Raw genomic sequence first — 19,621 nt, forward strand, 5'->3', positions numbered from 1 at the left:
TAATAATGAAAATCAACCCACAAATAACAAAACAAACAAGTTTACCATTCTATCAACGATGTGGAATTAAATAAGGGAATGAGAGATGTACATACATACTGAGAGCTCGAAACATTTTGAGATAGATGCTCACACAGATACGAGAATAATATATATTTGTACTGAGTTAACAAGTTATTATGGCAAGCCCACGTATCCGTATGGGTTGCCTCTTCCGCTTATAAGTGCGTTATTTCGTTATAAAATTACTTTTAAAAATGGGCTTTTTATATTAGCATCCTACAAAATATTGAATGCATCCCACATTAAAATTTAATATTAAATGACTTATTTACCTCACTATGCAATGACAATTTTGACCTTATTAGGTTTTTAAAAAAAAATATTCTAAATACACCCCAAATCACTTTTAGCGTATTATTTATCTTCTCAACTATCAAAACCCTCTCATTCTCCATTGTGAACAAAACCCTAACCAATGAAACTACAAACATGTTGATTGAGAAAAATTGTTTTTGACGAATAGAACACGAAATCGATGTTTCAGAAGCTTCATATGAGGTAAGACTTCATATTTTTCATTGTTTTAGTGATTTCGATGACATCGATAATTATTTAATCTTGCATTTGCTGCATTATTTAAACTTCTATATTCATATTCATCTTTTAGGGTTCATATTAATCTTGCGTAACCAGTAACATGAATCATATTAGTGCTAGAGTCATATACTATTACAAAGTAGGTAACCCACTCAGCCTCAAATAAGGAGTTCAAAGCGTAATTGTTAGGTGATATGGAAGTGAAAAGAAACATAAAAGCTTGGAGGAAGTGGGGTGTATAGAAAATTAAAAATGAGTGTTATAAGATTTGAAAAATGTGGGGTGTATGTATAAAATATAAGGTGTATATTGAGAATATGGCGTGTGGGGGTATTATGAGAAAATATGTGGGGTGTATTAAGATAATTTTTAAGTGAAAAAGCAAATGTGGGGTGTATTAAGTATGTGAGGTTTATTCAACAATTTGTGAGGTGTTAATATAATAAGCCTAAAAATGTTGTATAATTTTTCATTGAAAAAAATAAAGGAATGAAAAGAAAAAAAAATGCTGTAACGATGAAAGGCAATCCTAATAAAACTGAAGAAACCAATGCAAGATGGCGAAATAAGTTTGTGAACTCAGGGATTGTTTAATAAACACAATCCTATACTGGCTTTCCCACATTTCTATTCTGAATTTCAGTTTAGACTTGCAAAGTAATGGTTGACTTGAAGCATAATTCTAATTATTTTCAAAACCTCCTTCTTTTTTTTTTTTTTTTGGTCATATATTTTTAAAGCCTCTTCATTATCAGTTTGGACTTGATTGACCTCTAGGTTGGACACATGACGATGAATACTTACTTTGTTTGCTCTAATTAAGGATAATCCCAACAACGTAATTGTTACTGTATTGTTATAATGTTTCATGGAAAAACAATGATAAAGGAATGACAACTAAGTGCTAGCTATATGCACCTAAGAACTTATGATTCCATATACAAGATACAATGAATCAAAGGCTCACAAACAAACATGTCAATCTTAGGTTTGATTGACTTCGCTCCAAACTCCACATGTTTGTTAATTTTACCATCTTTTCAATGCGCCGCATATATACCTTCACAAATTTCTCATATATATTAGGGGTTAGGGTTCATTAACCTTCATAGGAAAAGGAAATAATTAAGCCACTTAATTATTTTGTCAAAGAAACAAGAACTAGCCAGTCCGCTTTAGTTCATAAAACTTTTCATTATATGTAGCGTCCTGATGAGGACTAGATTTATATAAAAATCTCTTTAAAAAAATGTTCTAAAAACAATCAATCCCCTCAAACAAAGAGTGAATGATCTTTTGTAATCGAAATTTTGATTAATAGTCGATCAGCTTTAATCACAAGATCGAAGTTTTGAAGGCCATAACGTTTCCACGATCAAATGAATATAAATTTCCAGGACATTACATTTAAAAGATCAGTAAGTTTATGGGAGGTTTATACTAACATAATAATTTTGCAATAAATCGTGTGCTAATTTGAGTGCAATCGAAACGCATACACAGACTCATGTTCTATTCAAATCATCACTGTTATGTGATCATTTGGAAACAAAATAAAACCCACAGAACACTGAATACAATCAAAATACAAAAAATTAACATAACCTTTCATAACGATATTCTAACTACAAATGATCTGTGGATGGAAATACAAATAAAAGCACTCAAACAAACTAGCAACTAATCGAACTTAAACCAAACACTGTGTCTATGTTCTACACAAATAAAATTTAACAACAACAACAAACAAACAACAACAAATTTAAAGCTTAAGAGATAAATCGAGTCCAGAAGCATCTGTAACGGGTTCCAGAGGCTCATGGCGGAGAACATCATCAGCAATGATTGGCCTGTTGATTCCGAAGTTTGAACCACCAAAGTTGCGAGAAGAACCAATTTCCTGATCAAACCTTGAAGCACTGCTGGTTCCTGGAATCCCTAACGTTCCACTGGGAGTAGTATTAGCATGAACGCCATGAAGGTTGAGCCTATCAATGGAGGATTGAAAGTTATTAATGAGGCCTCCTGGCCTTGATGATGACCAACCCCCAGCACCAATACCATGGCCAAAGCGCCCGAACCCGGACGTCGAGGCAGACCATGGATAAGAAGGCTTGTGAATCATGGAGTCCATCCTAACCCCAAGAGATCTACCATAAGATCCATAGAGAGGGTGTTGAGTGATACTTAAATATGGACTATAATAACGATAGGAATGTCCGAATAGATTGTCCATTCCTATTCCTCCTTGGCGCCTTTTGGCCAAGGCACGCTCTTGTTTGTGAGCGTTTTGATGACCTCCCAATGCTTGGGAAGTAGAGAAATCTCTCTTGCAAAAGTTGCATGTGAAAACCCTAGTTCGGGGTTTTCTCCCATCACCACCACGCGGGCTCTCGCTTCTTGGCTCATTGTGTTGAGACAATAACCCTAATCCCCCTGGGTTCAATGATGAACCCTGATTCAGAGGGTTGAACAGAACGAGTTCGTTCGACGACCCTGACGCATGACCAGGGTCGTTGTTGGAAAGCTTCAGATCAAGCAAGGCACGTGAACTCGGTGTTAGTGATGAGGATGATCCGGCTGCCGGGGGTGGCTTTTTGAGTTTGGGTTGGGGTTGTTCATCATCAGAATCATCGATGATGATTTTTTCTTTCATTTTCATCTTCATTTTTTGGTCAGGAAGGTCAGGAGGAGGGGGAGGAGGAGGGCTATCTTTTTTTGGTGGTGGAGTGCCATCTGAGGCCCCTGAGATGTTAGAGGCTTCGGAAGGGCTTTGATGTTCTTCAGCCATCTCCTGAACTAATTAGAAAAGAAACTTTGGGTTTGATGAAAAGATTTGAAGACATCAACTCCTTTTTATTAAGGGTTTGAGTTAATGCTTATCGCTCTTGTTTGGAAAGAAATCCCATATCGTAATTGTAATATGCATTATAATAGCATAGGATTAAAGTGGTGACTAAGCTTTCGCTGAGATTTGGCTTTTGCTGAGATTTGGCTTCATAGCCAAGACTTTTGCCCTCACAATAATTATATCATTCAAACAAAAATTGCAAGTACAATGTAATTCCGGCTATGTATGCAGATATACATGTCAACCTTCTATACTGATAAGTTTTCATACGGGTGGCAATATCGACTTTTTAAGTAGCTTTATACTGGATTTGAACAACCAAAACCCTACTTGGTAATAAGTTACGACCATGCATTGAAAATAATAATTAATTAATAATATTATATAGAAAATTGGTAAACGTTCCTTTTTAACATAATTGCATGTACATCCATCTAGTTAAGTGTAAAATTTTAAGTGAAAAAATGCTAGCATCGGTTCTCCACGTATACTACATTAATCAATAAACGGGCTCAGTTGAAAATTGCTCACGTGGCACACAACTAATGGTGTCAAAAAAAAAAAAATAACCTCCTCTTTAATGTACGATTATGATATACAGTTTTTTTTTTTCATGTTGTATTAGTTAAGCATTGTAATTTTTCTTGAATCAATATTATACCGTTCATAAAAAAAACAATAATAAAAGTATTTAGTAGTTTGATCATAACAAATGTATTATATCATCAAATGGTCACAAATAAATCCCTCTTCCTCTAGTTTTGGGCTTGAAAGAAATAAACTTGATCGATTACAATGAAACATTTAAAATCTCTTAGTTAAAAAATATTAAAAGATAAATAATTTATTAAACAAGGATAAAAAAAAATTAAATAAATAAATAACAGAGACAAGTTAAAAAATTGTTCAACAGCAGCAGTAAAAAATATATTGCATTGAACTATTAATTTACCCCTTCATTATAATTACCATGTTACATTTCCAATCAAGAGTTCAAACTTTGAAGGTTACTTGTTTTTCCTTCTACCTAGTTTGGCTTTAGCACAAATCATGCAACTTATTACTGGGAAAAAAAATTAAACAGAAAATCCAGCTTTGATTACATTAGATATGACAAGGTATTAATTTTGAAGGTTGTGAGTTGTATGAAGATAAGTTCAAGAATTTAACCAAACACTTGCAGGTAATTTCCATATCCATAGGTTAATGCATGCACAGTGAAAACTAGTTGTCACTAACGTTAGTATCCCAAAAAGATAGTATATATATTTCCTAAAACGTATCAATAGTATTCATTGTAAACATGGAATTAAGATCTATGTACATCAACTTATTTGCCTTCCAATTCCGAAGGATAAACTGTGTCCTTTATTGGTTTATGAAATTTTGAAATATCACGACTGTTCGAATGTTTGTTTTATAAATTCTATATTTTCTTTAAGAAAGGGTTTAAATTGTAATAAATATTAGGCTGCTAAGAAAATGGAAGAATATGAAATAGAATTTAACTTTTGTGATCTGTGTGCCATAAGAGGTGTTCCATACAACCATGGATTCAAAAAGTTGGGTTTAATTTAGACCATTTTCGTTAGAACAAGTAATTAATCAAGACTGTCCAATCAAATGGATGCCATGTTTGCCAACCTTCTATTCTGAGTGTTATATGGGTGGCAATCAGTGCATCGAATTTTTAAGTAGCTTGTACTGGATTTGAACCTGGAAACTGAACTTGGTAATAAGTAATTACCGCGTGCATGGAAACCAAGAATGTTATGCACATTCCTCTTCAAGTCATTTTGAGCGTGTAAATCGCACTCCACTCATAATATCAAAAGTTAAATGTTATGAAGTCATATTTGACGTCAAATGTGGTGATGCAAGTTATTTCATCTCCAATGTATACAGAGTCAAATTTGACCTTTAATTTACCAAACACTATAACACAGCTTCTTTTTGCTAAAAGCACTTTCATAATTATAGTTTACTAAATATTTTACTTCTTTATTTCACAATTGATTGTTCTCACAGCACAACATAAGCATTTTTTCAAGCACGGTAATATCAAACTAGCCCGAACAATAAAATTAACGATTTTGAGAAAAGAAAAAAAAAACAATAAAATTAACGGAAATGGACAGCTTGAACGACATTAATGTCCGACAGCAAAATGTATCAATCTTCAACTTTAAAACCAAAAGAATGATACACGTCAATTTCACCCTTTGTGATAAAGTATTTTTGTTTGGTTTGATGTTGCTTGTCTCGGTGTAGGCTTCCTTGTACTGTTTTGGCATCTTTGCCGTGAAGTGTTATTCTCAGTTTCTGAAAAAAATCTATATGAATTGAAATGTTTGAACTTGTTAGCCCATACGTAGTTTAGTGATACCACATTTCAAGTACACCTCTGCTTGTAAGAAGATTTAAGCTACATATAAGTACATTGAGTCGTCGATTGGAAAATATAAGATAGTCTCATTCTTACATCCATTTTTACCTCCCACACTCTTGTTAATTTTACGTGATTGATACTCAATCCATCGTATCCTGCGGCCGAAAATTGCGAGGTGTGTAAGAAGTAAAAATGGGTGTGTGTTTAGCACTACCCAAAATATATTTGCAAAAAGCTTATCACCATCGCTTACTCCCCATCGTACATATACATACCATATTGCAATTAGAGAGAGCACAAGGATTACCAAACCAATTACTTGGCACATTACATTGTCACGTTTCCAAAACGTCAAGAACAGATCGTAGAGGAGACCCCCAAGAGCATTCACAAATGTTGAGCTCTCCAATCCACTGCAAAATTCTCATCCGTGTCACTATCACTCGATGACTCACCGTGGCTAGACTCCTTTTTTACAACCTCTGAAAGTCTCCTACGCTTCGCAGCAATGGCAGCCTTCAGTGCCATTTTTTTCTTCTTCAACGATTCCACTTTTTCCCTATATGCCCTGAAAAACAAAAGGAGAACGAAGGTAAAAACTAACAGCAAAGAAAATTGAGTTGCAAAAAACAAATGAATGTTTAGAACGACAGCACTTTATTGCTGCATTCACCTTTGCTCCACTGATTCAGCCTCTTCTATCGTCTCACCAGCATCAATCTGCAGCACAATTAAAACAACCAAAGAATTATGAGTATGCACAAGTCGACATCCACGTAATGTAGTAAAAAAAAACTAAGTGAACAATGCAAGGACATGAAAACCCTCACCTCCTCTTCTTCCAGACGATTATCGACCTCCTTCAAGTCCTCTTGTATCAACTACTCAAATTCTCTGTACTCATCTCTGCAATACAGTAAATACAAACTCAAGGTCACAATGTTTTCATAAACCTAAGAGACTCGATATATTATGTACAAAATGCCAAAACTATAAATCTCAAATAACAAACTTCCCACACAACTCTTAAATTTAGTTTTGGGAAATTATCATAGTAAATGGTTGAAACTCATTATAAAAAAGCATGTTATGCATCAAGAACAGACATCAAATTATGATATCACCAATGAAGGGAGCCATACAAGATTCCCAAGATATGAATACAGAACATTCCTCCCCCCCCCCCCCACACCCTCCTCTCTCTCTCTCTCTCTCTCCATATTATACATCAAGTACACACATCCAAATTATGAAACATTAAACCTTTCCAGAGGTCATTTTATCATGAACAATATATTACCAGAATTTGTGAACTTCCAAGTCTATCTAGAATGGCATTTGAACAGTTGCAAGGACTTCATACTAGACTAAAGAAAATGAAAACAAGGAAGAGAACTTTCAAGAAATAGCACCTTTAAAATATAGGAGTTAATGAAAAATGTTCACTTACTTAACATCTTGCTTACCAGGCTTTATTCCTCGTGCAGATAAATCAGCTTCCTTGTTGTCAAAGAAGCCTTCAGGAAGAGCTCCCTTTATTTGCTTGGCCTCTGAACTGGCAATCTGTGATGATGTCTGTGTAAGGTCCCTGGCAGGCTCAATATTTCTTGTCTGCACTGTTTCCCTTCCTAAGATGATATTGTTAAGTCAGAAAGAAAGAATAATAGATATCATTAAAAGAAAACGATCGACAGTTCAAAACTAATCCCAAAATAATGCAAATATGAATCCTCAAAGATTTTCTGTTCTGGTATTGTGCTTATGACCCAAATTACATTTTAGGCTTCAGTTAACTATCGTTTTGACATACACTATATTATCGTAAAAATAATAAAAATAAATAAATCTCTGTTCAAACTGATATTGTCCTTACTGCTTTGGCAATCACACAAAGCAATGAGAAGGTGCTAACAGTCATATAGAAAAACATATAGGTTTCGTATTCTCACCTGTATTTTGCTTTTTTGCATCATGGTTATCAAAAAAATCAGGAGGCAGCTCAGATGACGACTGCTTTCTAGGCAATTCTGTAGAGCGTTCAGGTCTTGGTATATGCAACTCCACAGAATGTTCAGGCTTAGATTTTGGCAATTCCGGACCGGCTTCAGCTTTTGTGTTGTTGACTTGGTTTAGTCCAGCAGATGTAGCTTTGAAATTACTTAGTGCCTATTGCAATATAACCATTCTGTTAGTAATACTCATTCAGATACATATATTAAAGAAAAAGAATAAGGAACCAATCTAAGATTAAATGTAAGTTGAACGGTAATGTCACCTACTTCCCAGGCCCATCACAGTTTCAAGCCTAGAAAGTGTAAAGAAGGAAATGCTTTATCTTTCGGCCAAATATGGATTAAATGCAAGTTGACGAATGGGACATCCAATCCATATTAGTATGCCATGTAGGAACCAAACAACATCAGTTATTGCCTGCAATTAGTAAATGGGATAGGCCCTAAACTTCTGATGGAAAAGTTAGACAAAATAATTAAAATAAATAACAAAACCACATTTGAGAAGCTAAAATAGTCAGGTTGAATTCAGCAGTATTTTAATGTTTCAAGATCACAATACATGATTTGATTGAGATCAAATGAGTTAATTAGTTATATTTCAAGAAGCCGGTAAAATGCTGCAGTAACCCTTTCATATTATTTCAAAAAATTGCATCCTTCGTATCAACTTCAAATTTTCTACAATACAAGATGTTTGTTAAGGTCTCTTAGTTTCTTAATTTTATAAATAGGGAAGTACTATATGAACAATGATCACCTCACGATGTTTACGAGAGATGCTTGATGCACATCCCATTGGTATTCAGATTTCAGAGTAATGTGACAAACCCTGCACTCAGGCTAGTCAGATTCATTGTACCTGCATGTATCACAAAAAAGGACAGAAAGAAGCAGTCAGAAACTCTGGCTTAGCAATTTATATATGCCAACACGAGAACGGAACCAGTAATAAGCAAAAGGTTCAAATAAAAGGTACAGCAACGATGACATACATAACAAAATGGTGGAAATAAACAATGTCAACATAAATCTCTTTGGTTCAAGATGCATTCTGAGAAAATATAAGTTAGACAGTATTTTCTCAGCTAAATTCTATTCCTAACTAAACCAGTTCACATGAGTTTCCTTTCAAATCATAAGTTTCGTACAAAGAAGAAACGGACTGCCAAACCAAATTCGTACTTTGTACTTCATAAACTAAAAGCTTTTGACACGATCAAATTCCGAGAACACAATTTTTAACCACATACATCAATTGAGCATTCAAGAATATGGCGATCAAATTCCTACTTTCTACAGACTGCAATTGAAACACAAAATTTACGAAAAGGGTTCTACAGAATCCCATTTAATAATGATAACTACATTACACTGAAACTCCATAACCTCTAGTTTTAAATTCTTCAGGAAAAATCTATACCCCAATGACAATATATACATATACATAAATACACACAGAGGAAAAAAAAAATTGAAGAGAGAAGTCGTGGGTACTGACCGTACGAGAGGAGAGTCTATGCGCTTGTCGTTCTTCTGGGCATTCAATTTCGCACGAAACAGCGCCTTGTTCCTGGCTTTAGCATCCATCTCTTATATCTATGAATTATATCTCCATCGAAGGATGAGAGAGGATTCGGAGGTGGCTGAGAGCTCAGTGACGGAGTTTTACGAAGGCGACGGGGATATGAGGGCGCGGGTGACTGAGGACTCGGTGAGGAGGGTGGTGGAGGAAGGCGGAGCGAGAGACAGAGAGAGAACGATACAGGAGGAAGGGTTAGGACGTGCGGCGCGGAGATAGTAATCAGGTGTGTGAAGGACTGTTGTTTTTTCCTGCCAAACAGCCACTGCCATTTTCCAAAAAATAAAATAAAATAAAAGCAGTCACTGCCTTCCCGCCACGTGACAAAATCGAATGAGCATCTTTTTTTTGTTTTGGTCAATAGTCGAATGAGCATCAGGTACGGTTGGGACGTACGGTGTGGATTTTAGCAATCAGTTGTGTGAAGGAGTGTTGGATCCGGATCCCTACCGTGATCACATCCGTTCATCATATATCGTGCGGTCAAAAATCATTTCAAAATTTAAAATTAAATATAAATAGTATCTAACCAAAATTGACCGCACGATATACGATGAACGGATGAGATCACAGGATCCTTAGAAAAAGGATCCAGTGAAAATCATTTTCCTGTTGAATGAACAATGTTTTAGAGTGGCAAGTGGTTATTTATCACAATAATAAAAATGAGTGTTACTTTTGTATCACAGTGTAAGTTTGAACTTTTTTAATTCTATAATTTAACATTTAATTTAATAAATCTATCGGTTTGACAAAAAGAAAAACAATGTTTTAGATAATCAACATTTAGTAATAATCTAAAAAAAATATACTTTCGAAAGTGAGATTTTTTATACTCTTTTCCACTTATGTTTTTTAGACAATATTTTATAATGTTGGAGCAAGACTTAAAGTTAAATTATGAAGTGGTAGAGCGTCGATGGAGAGTCATATTTCGAGAGAGTATTCTTACAATTTTTCATAATCTAATCAACAACAATCACATCGAAACCAAAATGTCCTATACAATAGAATAATGAGAGTTTTAACGAAAAACCGGCGATACTATTCACTTTAACGAAAAACCACATTTTTACACTTAAAAGTCAAACATATACTATTTATTTTATCTTTATTGTTAAAATTCAAAGTTTTCAAATCTTTTCCTTAGAATTAAACTAAAATCATACGTGGCACAATCCCAGCTTTGAAGATCAAACGGTCAAGATTGTATAGCCAAGTACAATCATGCATGTACTTTGAATAATACCTATCATCAGAAAGTGACATGTGGAGCGGTGCTTCAATGTCCTAGGTCCAACACCGTGAGTCTATCCGATCCTTAATATTATCATCTCTCTCTGTTTATGTTTCTATTTCCTCCAACTCGTACGGTCGGATATTCCGTTGGAACCAAAAAAACCAGTTTAATCTGTTTGTATTTTTCTTATTATTATATATATATTTAATTTTATTCAGAAGAAATAAAAAAAACGTTTCGGATCTGAGGGGGGTGCGATGGATTTTATACGACAATGATGAAAGCAGCAATCATTCTTCTGCGGCTCTGAAAATTCGATTCTCTTTCGGTTTCCCTGTAGTTTTGCCTTTTCGATTTAATTAATGCTTCAAATCTGAAGCCATGAGGAAGAAGCTCGATACCCGTTTTCCTGCTGTAAGTACCCTCTTCCTCTCGCTCGTTCCGCTCCTTTGTCTAGGGTTTATGTTTTTTTTCTCAGATCGAGTTTTAATTTGTTTGGTTGCTAGGAAATTAGGGAAAGGAAGAGAAATTTTGGATTGTTGTAGGTTTGCTGTGCTAATCGTGGGTTTAATCAGGGGGATTAATGAATCATGTTTCGGTGCTTTGAATTGTTTGGTTAAAGTTTCAATTTTTTGGGGGATTTTTGAGATATTTGATCTGGGTCGGGTTTTTCTAGGCCGTATTGTTCTTTTCTTTGATGGGACTATGGTTTTAGGGAGAATTGGGTGATGGGTTTGTTGTTTTGGGGTTATCTGATTTGGTCTTGGGATTTGTTTCGTATCGATGATTTCGCCTAGGGTTTGTAAATTGGTACTTGAATCATGGGGGTTTTGTTTGTGGAGATAAACTTGCTTAGTTGCTCTTGTGGTGATGTGGTTTTGCAAATAGGTCAAGATTAGTTGATGACTTGTGAGGCCCCTGAGGGCTAAATCTGGTCTTGTTTTATTAAATATTCCTTTCAAATGAGAAGTTGGATTTGGGTTTGGATTATTTTTGAAGATTGTAAAACAACTAGAGGATTTTATTTCGTGGGGTGTAATAAAACCGAAGCTTACACTTCCTCAACTACTTTGTTATCCATATACTACACATGGTTCAAGAGTAGCTCTGTAACTGTAAGGCGCTGGCCAAGGCGATCAAGAGTTGTGAATCTTATGTTTGAAACTTTCTTAAAAGGAAAAAAAAAGGAAGGAATGGAAGAAACATTTTTTTCTTATGCAGATTTAGCTATGCATTGGTAACTTCATGATTGAAAATTTGAATGAGTGACATACAGTTTGGTACTTTATGAAGTGCTGCTGCATGTCGTTTCAGTATTTAATTGTTCTCTTATGTGGAGACCAAGATGGGATTAACCTCTCCATATAATATTAATCGTGCATTTGCATGTGTAAATTGTGTGTGAAGACTGAAATATGAAAGAACAGATTCCTCTTTTATACTTTTTGTATAGCACCTTTGTTTACACTTCAGAGAAAGAGATTGTGTCAAGAATCATGGTTTATGCTGTTGTTTGCCATCGTTGTTTACCTTTCCGTGACTTTTCTTTAGCTTAATACCGGCAAAAGGGGGGAAGAGAGAGAGAGAGAGAGAGATTAACATTTTGTTGAATTTTACCGACAAATCCTCTGCTTGTTGGTTATTAGTCCTTCATGTAGCAAATATCATTTAAATTACCCCGAGTTTCTTTGATGTTTCGTGTGCCAAGTGTGGGATTATGTTATATAGGATTTCTTTGATAGCACTTGCCATTTACCCTCAGAGTGTCCACGTAGGGGATGCAATAAATTTTGGAGAACCCCATATCTTTGAGTGAAGTATGTTGATGAACCTTTTTTTTTTCTTTAGAAGTAGTAATTAAGTTATTTGCCTTGTGCTTCCTATTTGAAGAATGATGAATGATGTTTAGTTTATTAACACTAGTTTAGCTCTGAAGTTATACATCTATCTGACCCCCATTCTGAAACACAATTTTAATCTGGCAGGCCCGGATTAAAAAGATTATGCAAGCTGATGAAGATGTTGGGAAGATAGCATTAGCAGTGCCTGTTTTAGTGTGTGAGTACTTCTAACTTCTGGAATAGTAAAATAGCATCCCACCAGGTTATTTGTTTTGCTTTTTGGGTTGCTTATACTACTCATCTTGCATATTATGCAGCTAAAGCGTTGGAGCTATTCTTGCAAGACCTTTGTGACCGTACCTATGAGATAACCCTCCAAAGAGGAGCCAAAACCATGAATGCAGTGCATCTGTAAGTCAAAGATTGAACGATGTTTATCCGTTTACTTATTTAGTTTTAAGGGACTAATACAAAATAAATTTATAGTAAAGTACTACAACAGTAGTGAAATGATTACTCCAATTGTACAGTAAAAACCCGAACCAGAAACTGCAGTTTCAATTTGCACAATTAGAGAGAAATGCTCTATTTTTAAAGTCTTTTGAACCTTATTCCCACAATGAATTTTAGAAGTGCACTCTCTATTCCACAATTAACAACCTCCTTCTCAGCTTCAAAAATCCTAAAGATAGGTTAAAAAAATTCTCAATGAGCAGACAAAAACGAAAGAGCGAGAATCACCCAATTTAACCTTTTGCAGTGCAGCAGAATGATAGAGGAATATTAGAACAAGGTTATGTGCAAAATTTAGGTTTCCTGCTTTGAATATCAGAACAAGTATTAATTTTTAGACATATCAAAGCAATAATGTGTACTTTGCAAGGTAGTCTATCTTTCCAAATCATTTTGGATGGTCATCAGTCAACCCATTAGAACAGAGTTTACATGGGAATATTCTGTAATTCTAGAAGAGTCAATTTACCCATCTTTTATGGTATTTTCAATGAAATATAGAAAAGAAGAGAGCTCATCAATCTCAACATCACTTAAATTTCTTCAGATCCAGCCAAATAATTAGCAATTGTATATTTTGGACGGATGACAACCTCAGAAGACATGGATATAAATGAAATTATGAGAGAATGAATTGGATTCCTTTAGCATCGAACCTTTAAATTAGAATTCTCCTACCCATTAGCATCGACACAGTACGTTGGATAGTAACATGCTATAATTCTACGATGATCAAGTAAGCTGTAGTTCCTAGATACAATTTTTTATTTTTTCAGGATAAGTACAACATTATTAGAGAAATCCACATCAACAGTAACATGGAGTTGGTATACTGAACTTTATTGCAGAGCTCATGCCGAAGAATGATCTAATTGCCTAAGGAGAGATATGGTTATATTTTCTAGTACCTGATTAAATATGTTTAAGCTTATGCCGTTCAAATTTTCTGGCACTTGAAGAATCTTTCTGAAACTAAATTAAGATTTTCTAGTTGTAATATTCACTCAAATTTGTTTTTACTGCATTATCTTTTAAAGAAAATTTTGCACCAGAGTTGAATATAAAGTGCCCTGTGTCTCCCAGTTACATGAGCCAAATCTTATTTCTCTATCCTGTTTGCAGAAAGCACTGTGTACAGAGCTATAATGTGTTTGATTTTCTGAGGGACATCGTCAGCAGAGTTCCTGACTATACTCATGGTCATTCTGATGCTGTTGCCGATGACCGAGCCCTTTCAAAAAGAAGGTATATTAGATGATCTATTCTTGTTATTTCGCAATATCCTTAATCCATGAGATTGTCATTTGAATCTACTTACTGATATATTTTTCTGCAGAAAACCACCAGGTGATGAAGGCATTGACAGTGATGAAGAATTGAAGAGGAGCAAGATGGTAACTTTAATGGAACCCTACAATTAATCATTATCTTTTGTTCTCAACATAAAACCAATTTCCTTTTACAAAAAGAAAAAACATAAAACCAACTTCCATGCTCATTATATTGAGATGTGATGCTTTGTGTTCATTCTATTTTTTTTTCACGGGAACTCTTCAGTCTAAGTGATGTCTCTTTTGGTTTCTTTAGGATGTCCAGGTTGAAGACGTAAATATTTTGTGAATTTATATATACAAGTTTGAATAGAGGATCTGAGTTGGTTTTGTTTGTGCTTGGGCTGAATTAGCTGTTAACTAAATGCAATATGCAGAGTTTCACTGTTGTCAAAAACTTTATTTTACTTTTTCTCTGCAGCTTGAGATAAAAAATAGCAGCAGCAGCGGCAGAGGAAGAGGCCGAGGACGGGGTCGAGGCCGTGGACGTGGTCGGACCACTGAAAGAGACACTTCGCACCATGAGACTGAATCTGATCCGTGCACATCTCTTCGGCAGATCACTGAACCTAATCCAAACCCTGGAATGGTGGTGGATGATGTTTCCGAGTCAAAGGATATATTGAAAGAAAATGTCATTGCCCCTGATGAATCCGATCCAGCAGTTAGAAACTTTGATCTGAATGCCGAAGTTAATGATGCTGAGGACACAAAAGCTGCCGCAACAGCAGCCCAAGCCGCCGCAACAGCAGCCCAAGCCGCCGCAACAGCAGCCCAAGCTTCCGCAACAGCAGCCCAAGCTGCGGCAACTGCATCCCAAGCTGCCCCAACAGCAGCCCCAGCTGCCCCAACAGCATCCCAAGCTGCCCCAACGGCATCCCAAGCTGCCCCAACGGCATCCCAAGCTGCCCCAACGGCAGCCCAAGCTGCCCCAACGGCAGCCCAAGCTGCCCCAACGGCAGCCCAAGCTGCCCCAACGGCAGCTCAAGCCTCGTCAGCTGGACCTATCTCCGAGCCTAAACATGAAGAATATCCTGGGTGGTCTCTTTCTGATGTGGATGGAATGGCCATTGATCCTGTTCAACTTGCAAATCTCAGCAGAAGGCTAGACGAGGATGACGAAGATTATGACGAAGAGGGCTAAATTCCTCTCGATGGCTTATTGTCCCAAAGTAGGGTAGCGGGATCAAGATCAGTGGAAAGCTCTTGAAGGAAAACTAAATAAAAGTATACAAAAGCTGGAATAGCGACCTAAATGGAGATGAAATGGCCAGTGCACTTTGTCCCAACGAAGAGTCCGAATTTCTCTTCCTGTCCAATGTTAGTATCGTAGCATTTCCTAACATCCATTTCCAGAGGTAGCATTTCCGTGACGATGGCAGAGAGGATAGCCTCTGCAAATTGACTCTTAGCAGTGTATGAAGAATATGGCACCCTTGAATAGCGGTGGATTGCCCTATGAGTGGTTTGCCTTTTTAATTTACTTGTGTTTGTTATAGATTTTCAGGACAAGTAGTAGCTTGCTCGTCGTTATCGCGTGGAAGGTAATAGTTCTGTTAGCCCTTTCAATTAATCTTCTGACCAGTGAATTGGATTTTCTTTTCCTTTCCTTCTCTTGCTCTTTTAAGAAGTTCCGCAACGAGATGCATACGCGTTGCTAATAGTTTGCATAATTTCAATGGTGGTGAAGATTCGGCGGCGATGTGTTTCTGCCGTGCCGATAACATAACGTGTCTGATTCTTCCATGGTTCATCCTAAGGAAACCCTGGTGCCTCAAATATTATTTGTATATATTATTTGCAAGTCTAAATGTTTCTTGAAAGGTTTCTGGATGGAAGGGTTTAGAAGTTTGGAATTTGGATTTTGAAAGCTAGCTATACAAATATTAGATATATTTGTGCTGCATTCGAAACTGGTATTGAAATTTCTTGCTTGGAGTCGAAGTTGAAAACATTTAGGAGACGCTACGCGTACCGGCACCCGCCAAAGGTTACTGGGTAGGGTTTGTGTGTGTGTGAAATGACGAGAACCTCTCGATCGATTGAGAGGTTAGAACTAAATGATGCATGCCTATACGAGAGGTTTTTTAACCAATTCAGAAAGTCACTTGATCACTTGATCCTGTATATATGAGGAAGATTGTGCATGATACTGACGTAGGTGTTGAGCCTAGTGCCTAATGAAGAAAGCATACCACATATTCGAATTTTTATTTTAACAAGCGATAGGATCTACATTAAGCGGATGAAGGAGTAGATTAAGTCTTACATAGGGTTACTCGTAGTGATATAGTTCAACTTCGTCTTTGACGAGAATTAAATTTAAAACCTCTTACAGTTTCCAATAATAAAAATAAAAAAAACCTAAGACCTCTCACTTACAAGTAAAGTAAAATATCACTGGACCGTAATACTATCACCGCCGATTGAAATTAATGAACAGAAAAAGGATGGAAAAGAAAAGAAGAAGAAAATAGGGATGGGCAATAGACTTATAATACCTTATAATACCTTATAATATAGATACAAATTGGAAAACCGAGTACATCACTAGTGACCAGGTTTTGTTATTGATTACGACACAAAAGAAACACTGAACAGCAACCAAAGCATGTATATACACCACAATTTGCCATGACACAAATTCAAGGTAACTTCATTATTCTTAATTCTTACGTACTTCGACTTTAAACTTCTCTTCCTTGCCTCCCTTGTTGCACCTTTAGAAGCATGTTGAACTTTGCTTTCTCGTCTGTCCCCTGCTTTCACAATGTGAACACGTTAAAATAAGCAAAAGTTCGAATCAACCGATCTTGCAAATGTTTAACCATATATATCACAGCATTTGAGCGAATCTAACATGTTGAATGTACAAAACTCAATTATCTGAAAGAAAAAAAGAAGCTGTAATAAACAAAACAAACTTCATTGAATTACCAGGAAGCTCGTGAGCAAGGCAAAGATTTAAATGCAAATTTGGGAACAAAAATACAAATTTTAATCATCTGAACCATTCAAACACTAGGGTTCCATTTGGTTGCAACGTTTTGAAATGAGACTTCGATCGTCTATAAGGCTACAAATATAGCATCTCAACCCCTAAGTTTTTAACAGTTTCGTTACTTTACTGACCTTTCTTTTCAACAAGAAGATAAACAGTCTCCTTCTTGACCTTCCCAACTATGAAATCAGAAGAATACATGAAATGCCCACTACCATGAGGAAACTAAAATTAATTTGGAAATGTAATAGCTAGGAACTACTCTAAGAGTCAAGAAAAAGGAGTATATTCGAGGTTGCACCTAAAGAAGAAAAGGATCCCAAGGAACTAAAAGCTCCTCCTAGACACTAGCAATACGAGTTCACAAACATCACCCGGTTGAGAGCACTAAACAAGATGAGATGATGTGACTGCATCAACCAGACTGAATGATATTCTTAGAAAGCTTGGACTTGACAGTTTTTTAGACAAATATCATTTGCAAAGATGAAGAGAAAATGACGGTAAGGCTAATAAAACAACCAAAAAAAATTCATGGCCTAAGATGCATACTTTTAATGTCTGGATTCCCTTTCAGTGGATATACACGGTTAAGATAAGAAAGCAAGGTCCAATTCTTCAAATTGTGGGATTCGAATTGGATTTTTTGGCCTACATTGCTTATAATTGAGTCATAGAAATGTTAAACTCTTTCTTAAACAGTCAAATTTACATGCGTAAGCAAACGAAATTAAGCTTTGTTCATGTTAATTGCTTCCACAGACACTTAGGTCTTTCCGTGAACACCCCGTTAAATCTCTCAAATAGAGTTATCATTCCAGTAACGTTCTAAAATATCACTCATAATAAAGTTGAATAAAGAACCTGACATTATCAGCATAAATCCAAATCTAATACCTTATATGCTTCTATCCATATCGACCCCAAAAAGTAAAAGACAGATCAAAACAACCAAAACCTAACCCAAATCAAATACCCAATTCTCCAAAACTAAGTACACTTGTAATTATATAGCTTAAAATAATGGAAGGGCAGAAACCTTGGAGACGAACAAACTAGGAGTCAGAAACGAGCTTGAACTCCTGCACTTGCTTGAAGTGCTCCCATGGCTTTACCCACACCTTGGCTTCATAAACCTTCTTCTTTCCACCATCTGTGACCTCGATTTTCAGATAATGCATAGTGCCCGAAACCACTTGTACCTTATCATCCAATACCCTTACAAACTCAAGCAGAGTATTCTGCACAATATTCAATTGATCAATCAATTTATAAATTAGGACTCTTTTCTAGGAAGCACTTCTGCTCATAAGCACTTGAATAAAAAGTTCTTTCATTAGAAAGTCATAAACTTCTTTAAAAATCCAAGCACTTCATGAAGAAACTGCTTCTATGACTCAGTAGTTATCCAATTAATCAATCAATTTCTTAGTTATGGATCTTTTCTAGGAATCACTTTTGCTCATAAGCACTTATGTCAAAAGTTCTTTCATTACAAAACCATTGAAATTTTCATAAAAAATCCAGGATAGTGCCACACCCATGTTTGCCTCCCACGCCCCCCTATTAATTTTCGACCATTAATCTTCTTCAATTCATTCGATCCAACGGAAAAAAATTAAGAGGGGGTGTCTGTGAAGTAAAAAAGGGGGTGCAGTAGCACTACCCAAAATCCAAACGACTCCCCCTTCCTGAAAACTACCCAAAATCCAAACGACTCCCCCTTCCTGAAAGGCACTTCATAAAGAAGCATCGGGAAAGTGCTTCTCTAGAAAGTGCTTCTACGACATCGCAAACAGGACCGATCAATCAAAAACCATCCACAATTTAAATCAGAAACAAAAAGGGTACGGAAATGGAAGGTACCTCCTTCTTGTTGTGTTCATCGACGGCGTAGCGAGCAAGGCTTTCGGTCTCGACGCTGTTGGCGGAACCTTGGTTATCGCGGATTGTACCAACGGCGGCCATGTTTGATTCTGCGGCGAGCTCTGTATGTACTTCGGAATTGGATTTGATTTTTGTCTGCAGAAGAAGAAGAGTTTTGTGGCTATTAATACACACCCTCTCAAGGACGAAGACTCCGCCGACGCGCTTGACACGGAAAATTCGCCCTGTCGATCCTCTGGTATCGTGACACGTGGCGAATCTTATTGTTATCCGTTTCTTCCTCTGGAAGGTTTTGTTTTCTTTTTGTTAGTTCATTGTTTTTTTGTTACGAGAAAGGCTTAATCTATAAGTTTTGAAGACGACTTTTTTGTATG

General features: G+C 36.2%; 3 protein-coding genes and 1 pseudogene across 3 annotated transcripts; 1 reads left to right on the top strand and 3 right to left on the bottom strand.

Moving 5' to 3' along the window:
• Positions 1-2,362: 2,362 nt before the first annotated feature.
• LOC126628990 (uncharacterized) lies at positions 2,363-3,391 on the bottom strand. Its single transcript, XM_050298875.1, has one exon. It carries the CDS (start codon positions 3,389-3,391, stop codon positions 2,363-2,365), a length of 1,029 nt encoding a protein of 342 aa, XP_050154832.1.
• Positions 3,392-6,027: 2,636 nt separating this feature from the next.
• LOC126628002 (protein ABA AND ROS SENSITIVE 1-like) lies at positions 6,028-9,675 on the bottom strand (annotated as a pseudogene).
• Positions 9,676-10,748: 1,073 nt separating this feature from the next.
• On the top strand, positions 10,749-15,968 carry LOC126628001 (uncharacterized). Its single transcript, XM_050297582.1, has 6 exons — positions 10,749-11,088; positions 12,660-12,732; positions 12,833-12,926; positions 14,151-14,273; positions 14,365-14,422; positions 14,781-15,968. The coding sequence occupies exons 1-6, from the start codon at positions 11,056-11,058 to the stop codon at positions 15,501-15,503; spliced, it is 1,104 nt and encodes a 367-aa protein (XP_050153539.1). The 5' UTR covers positions 10,749-11,055; the 3' UTR covers positions 15,504-15,968.
• Positions 15,969-16,839: 871 nt separating this feature from the next.
• LOC126628004 (cysteine proteinase inhibitor A-like) lies at positions 16,840-19,532 on the bottom strand. Its single transcript, XM_050297583.1, has 3 exons — positions 19,227-19,532; positions 18,400-18,601; positions 16,840-17,118 (listed from the first exon to the last, which is right to left on the bottom strand). Exons 1-2 carry the CDS (start codon positions 19,326-19,328, stop codon positions 18,416-18,418), a joined length of 288 nt encoding a protein of 95 aa, XP_050153540.1. The 5' UTR covers positions 19,329-19,532; the 3' UTR covers positions 16,840-17,118; positions 18,400-18,415.
• Positions 19,533-19,621: the final 89 nt, after the last annotated feature.

Source organism: Malus sylvestris, chromosome 7, assembly GCF_916048215.2.
Source record: "Malus sylvestris chromosome 7, drMalSylv7.2, whole genome shotgun sequence".
Lineage (NCBI taxonomy): Eukaryota > Viridiplantae > Streptophyta > Magnoliopsida > Rosales > Rosaceae > Malus > Malus sylvestris.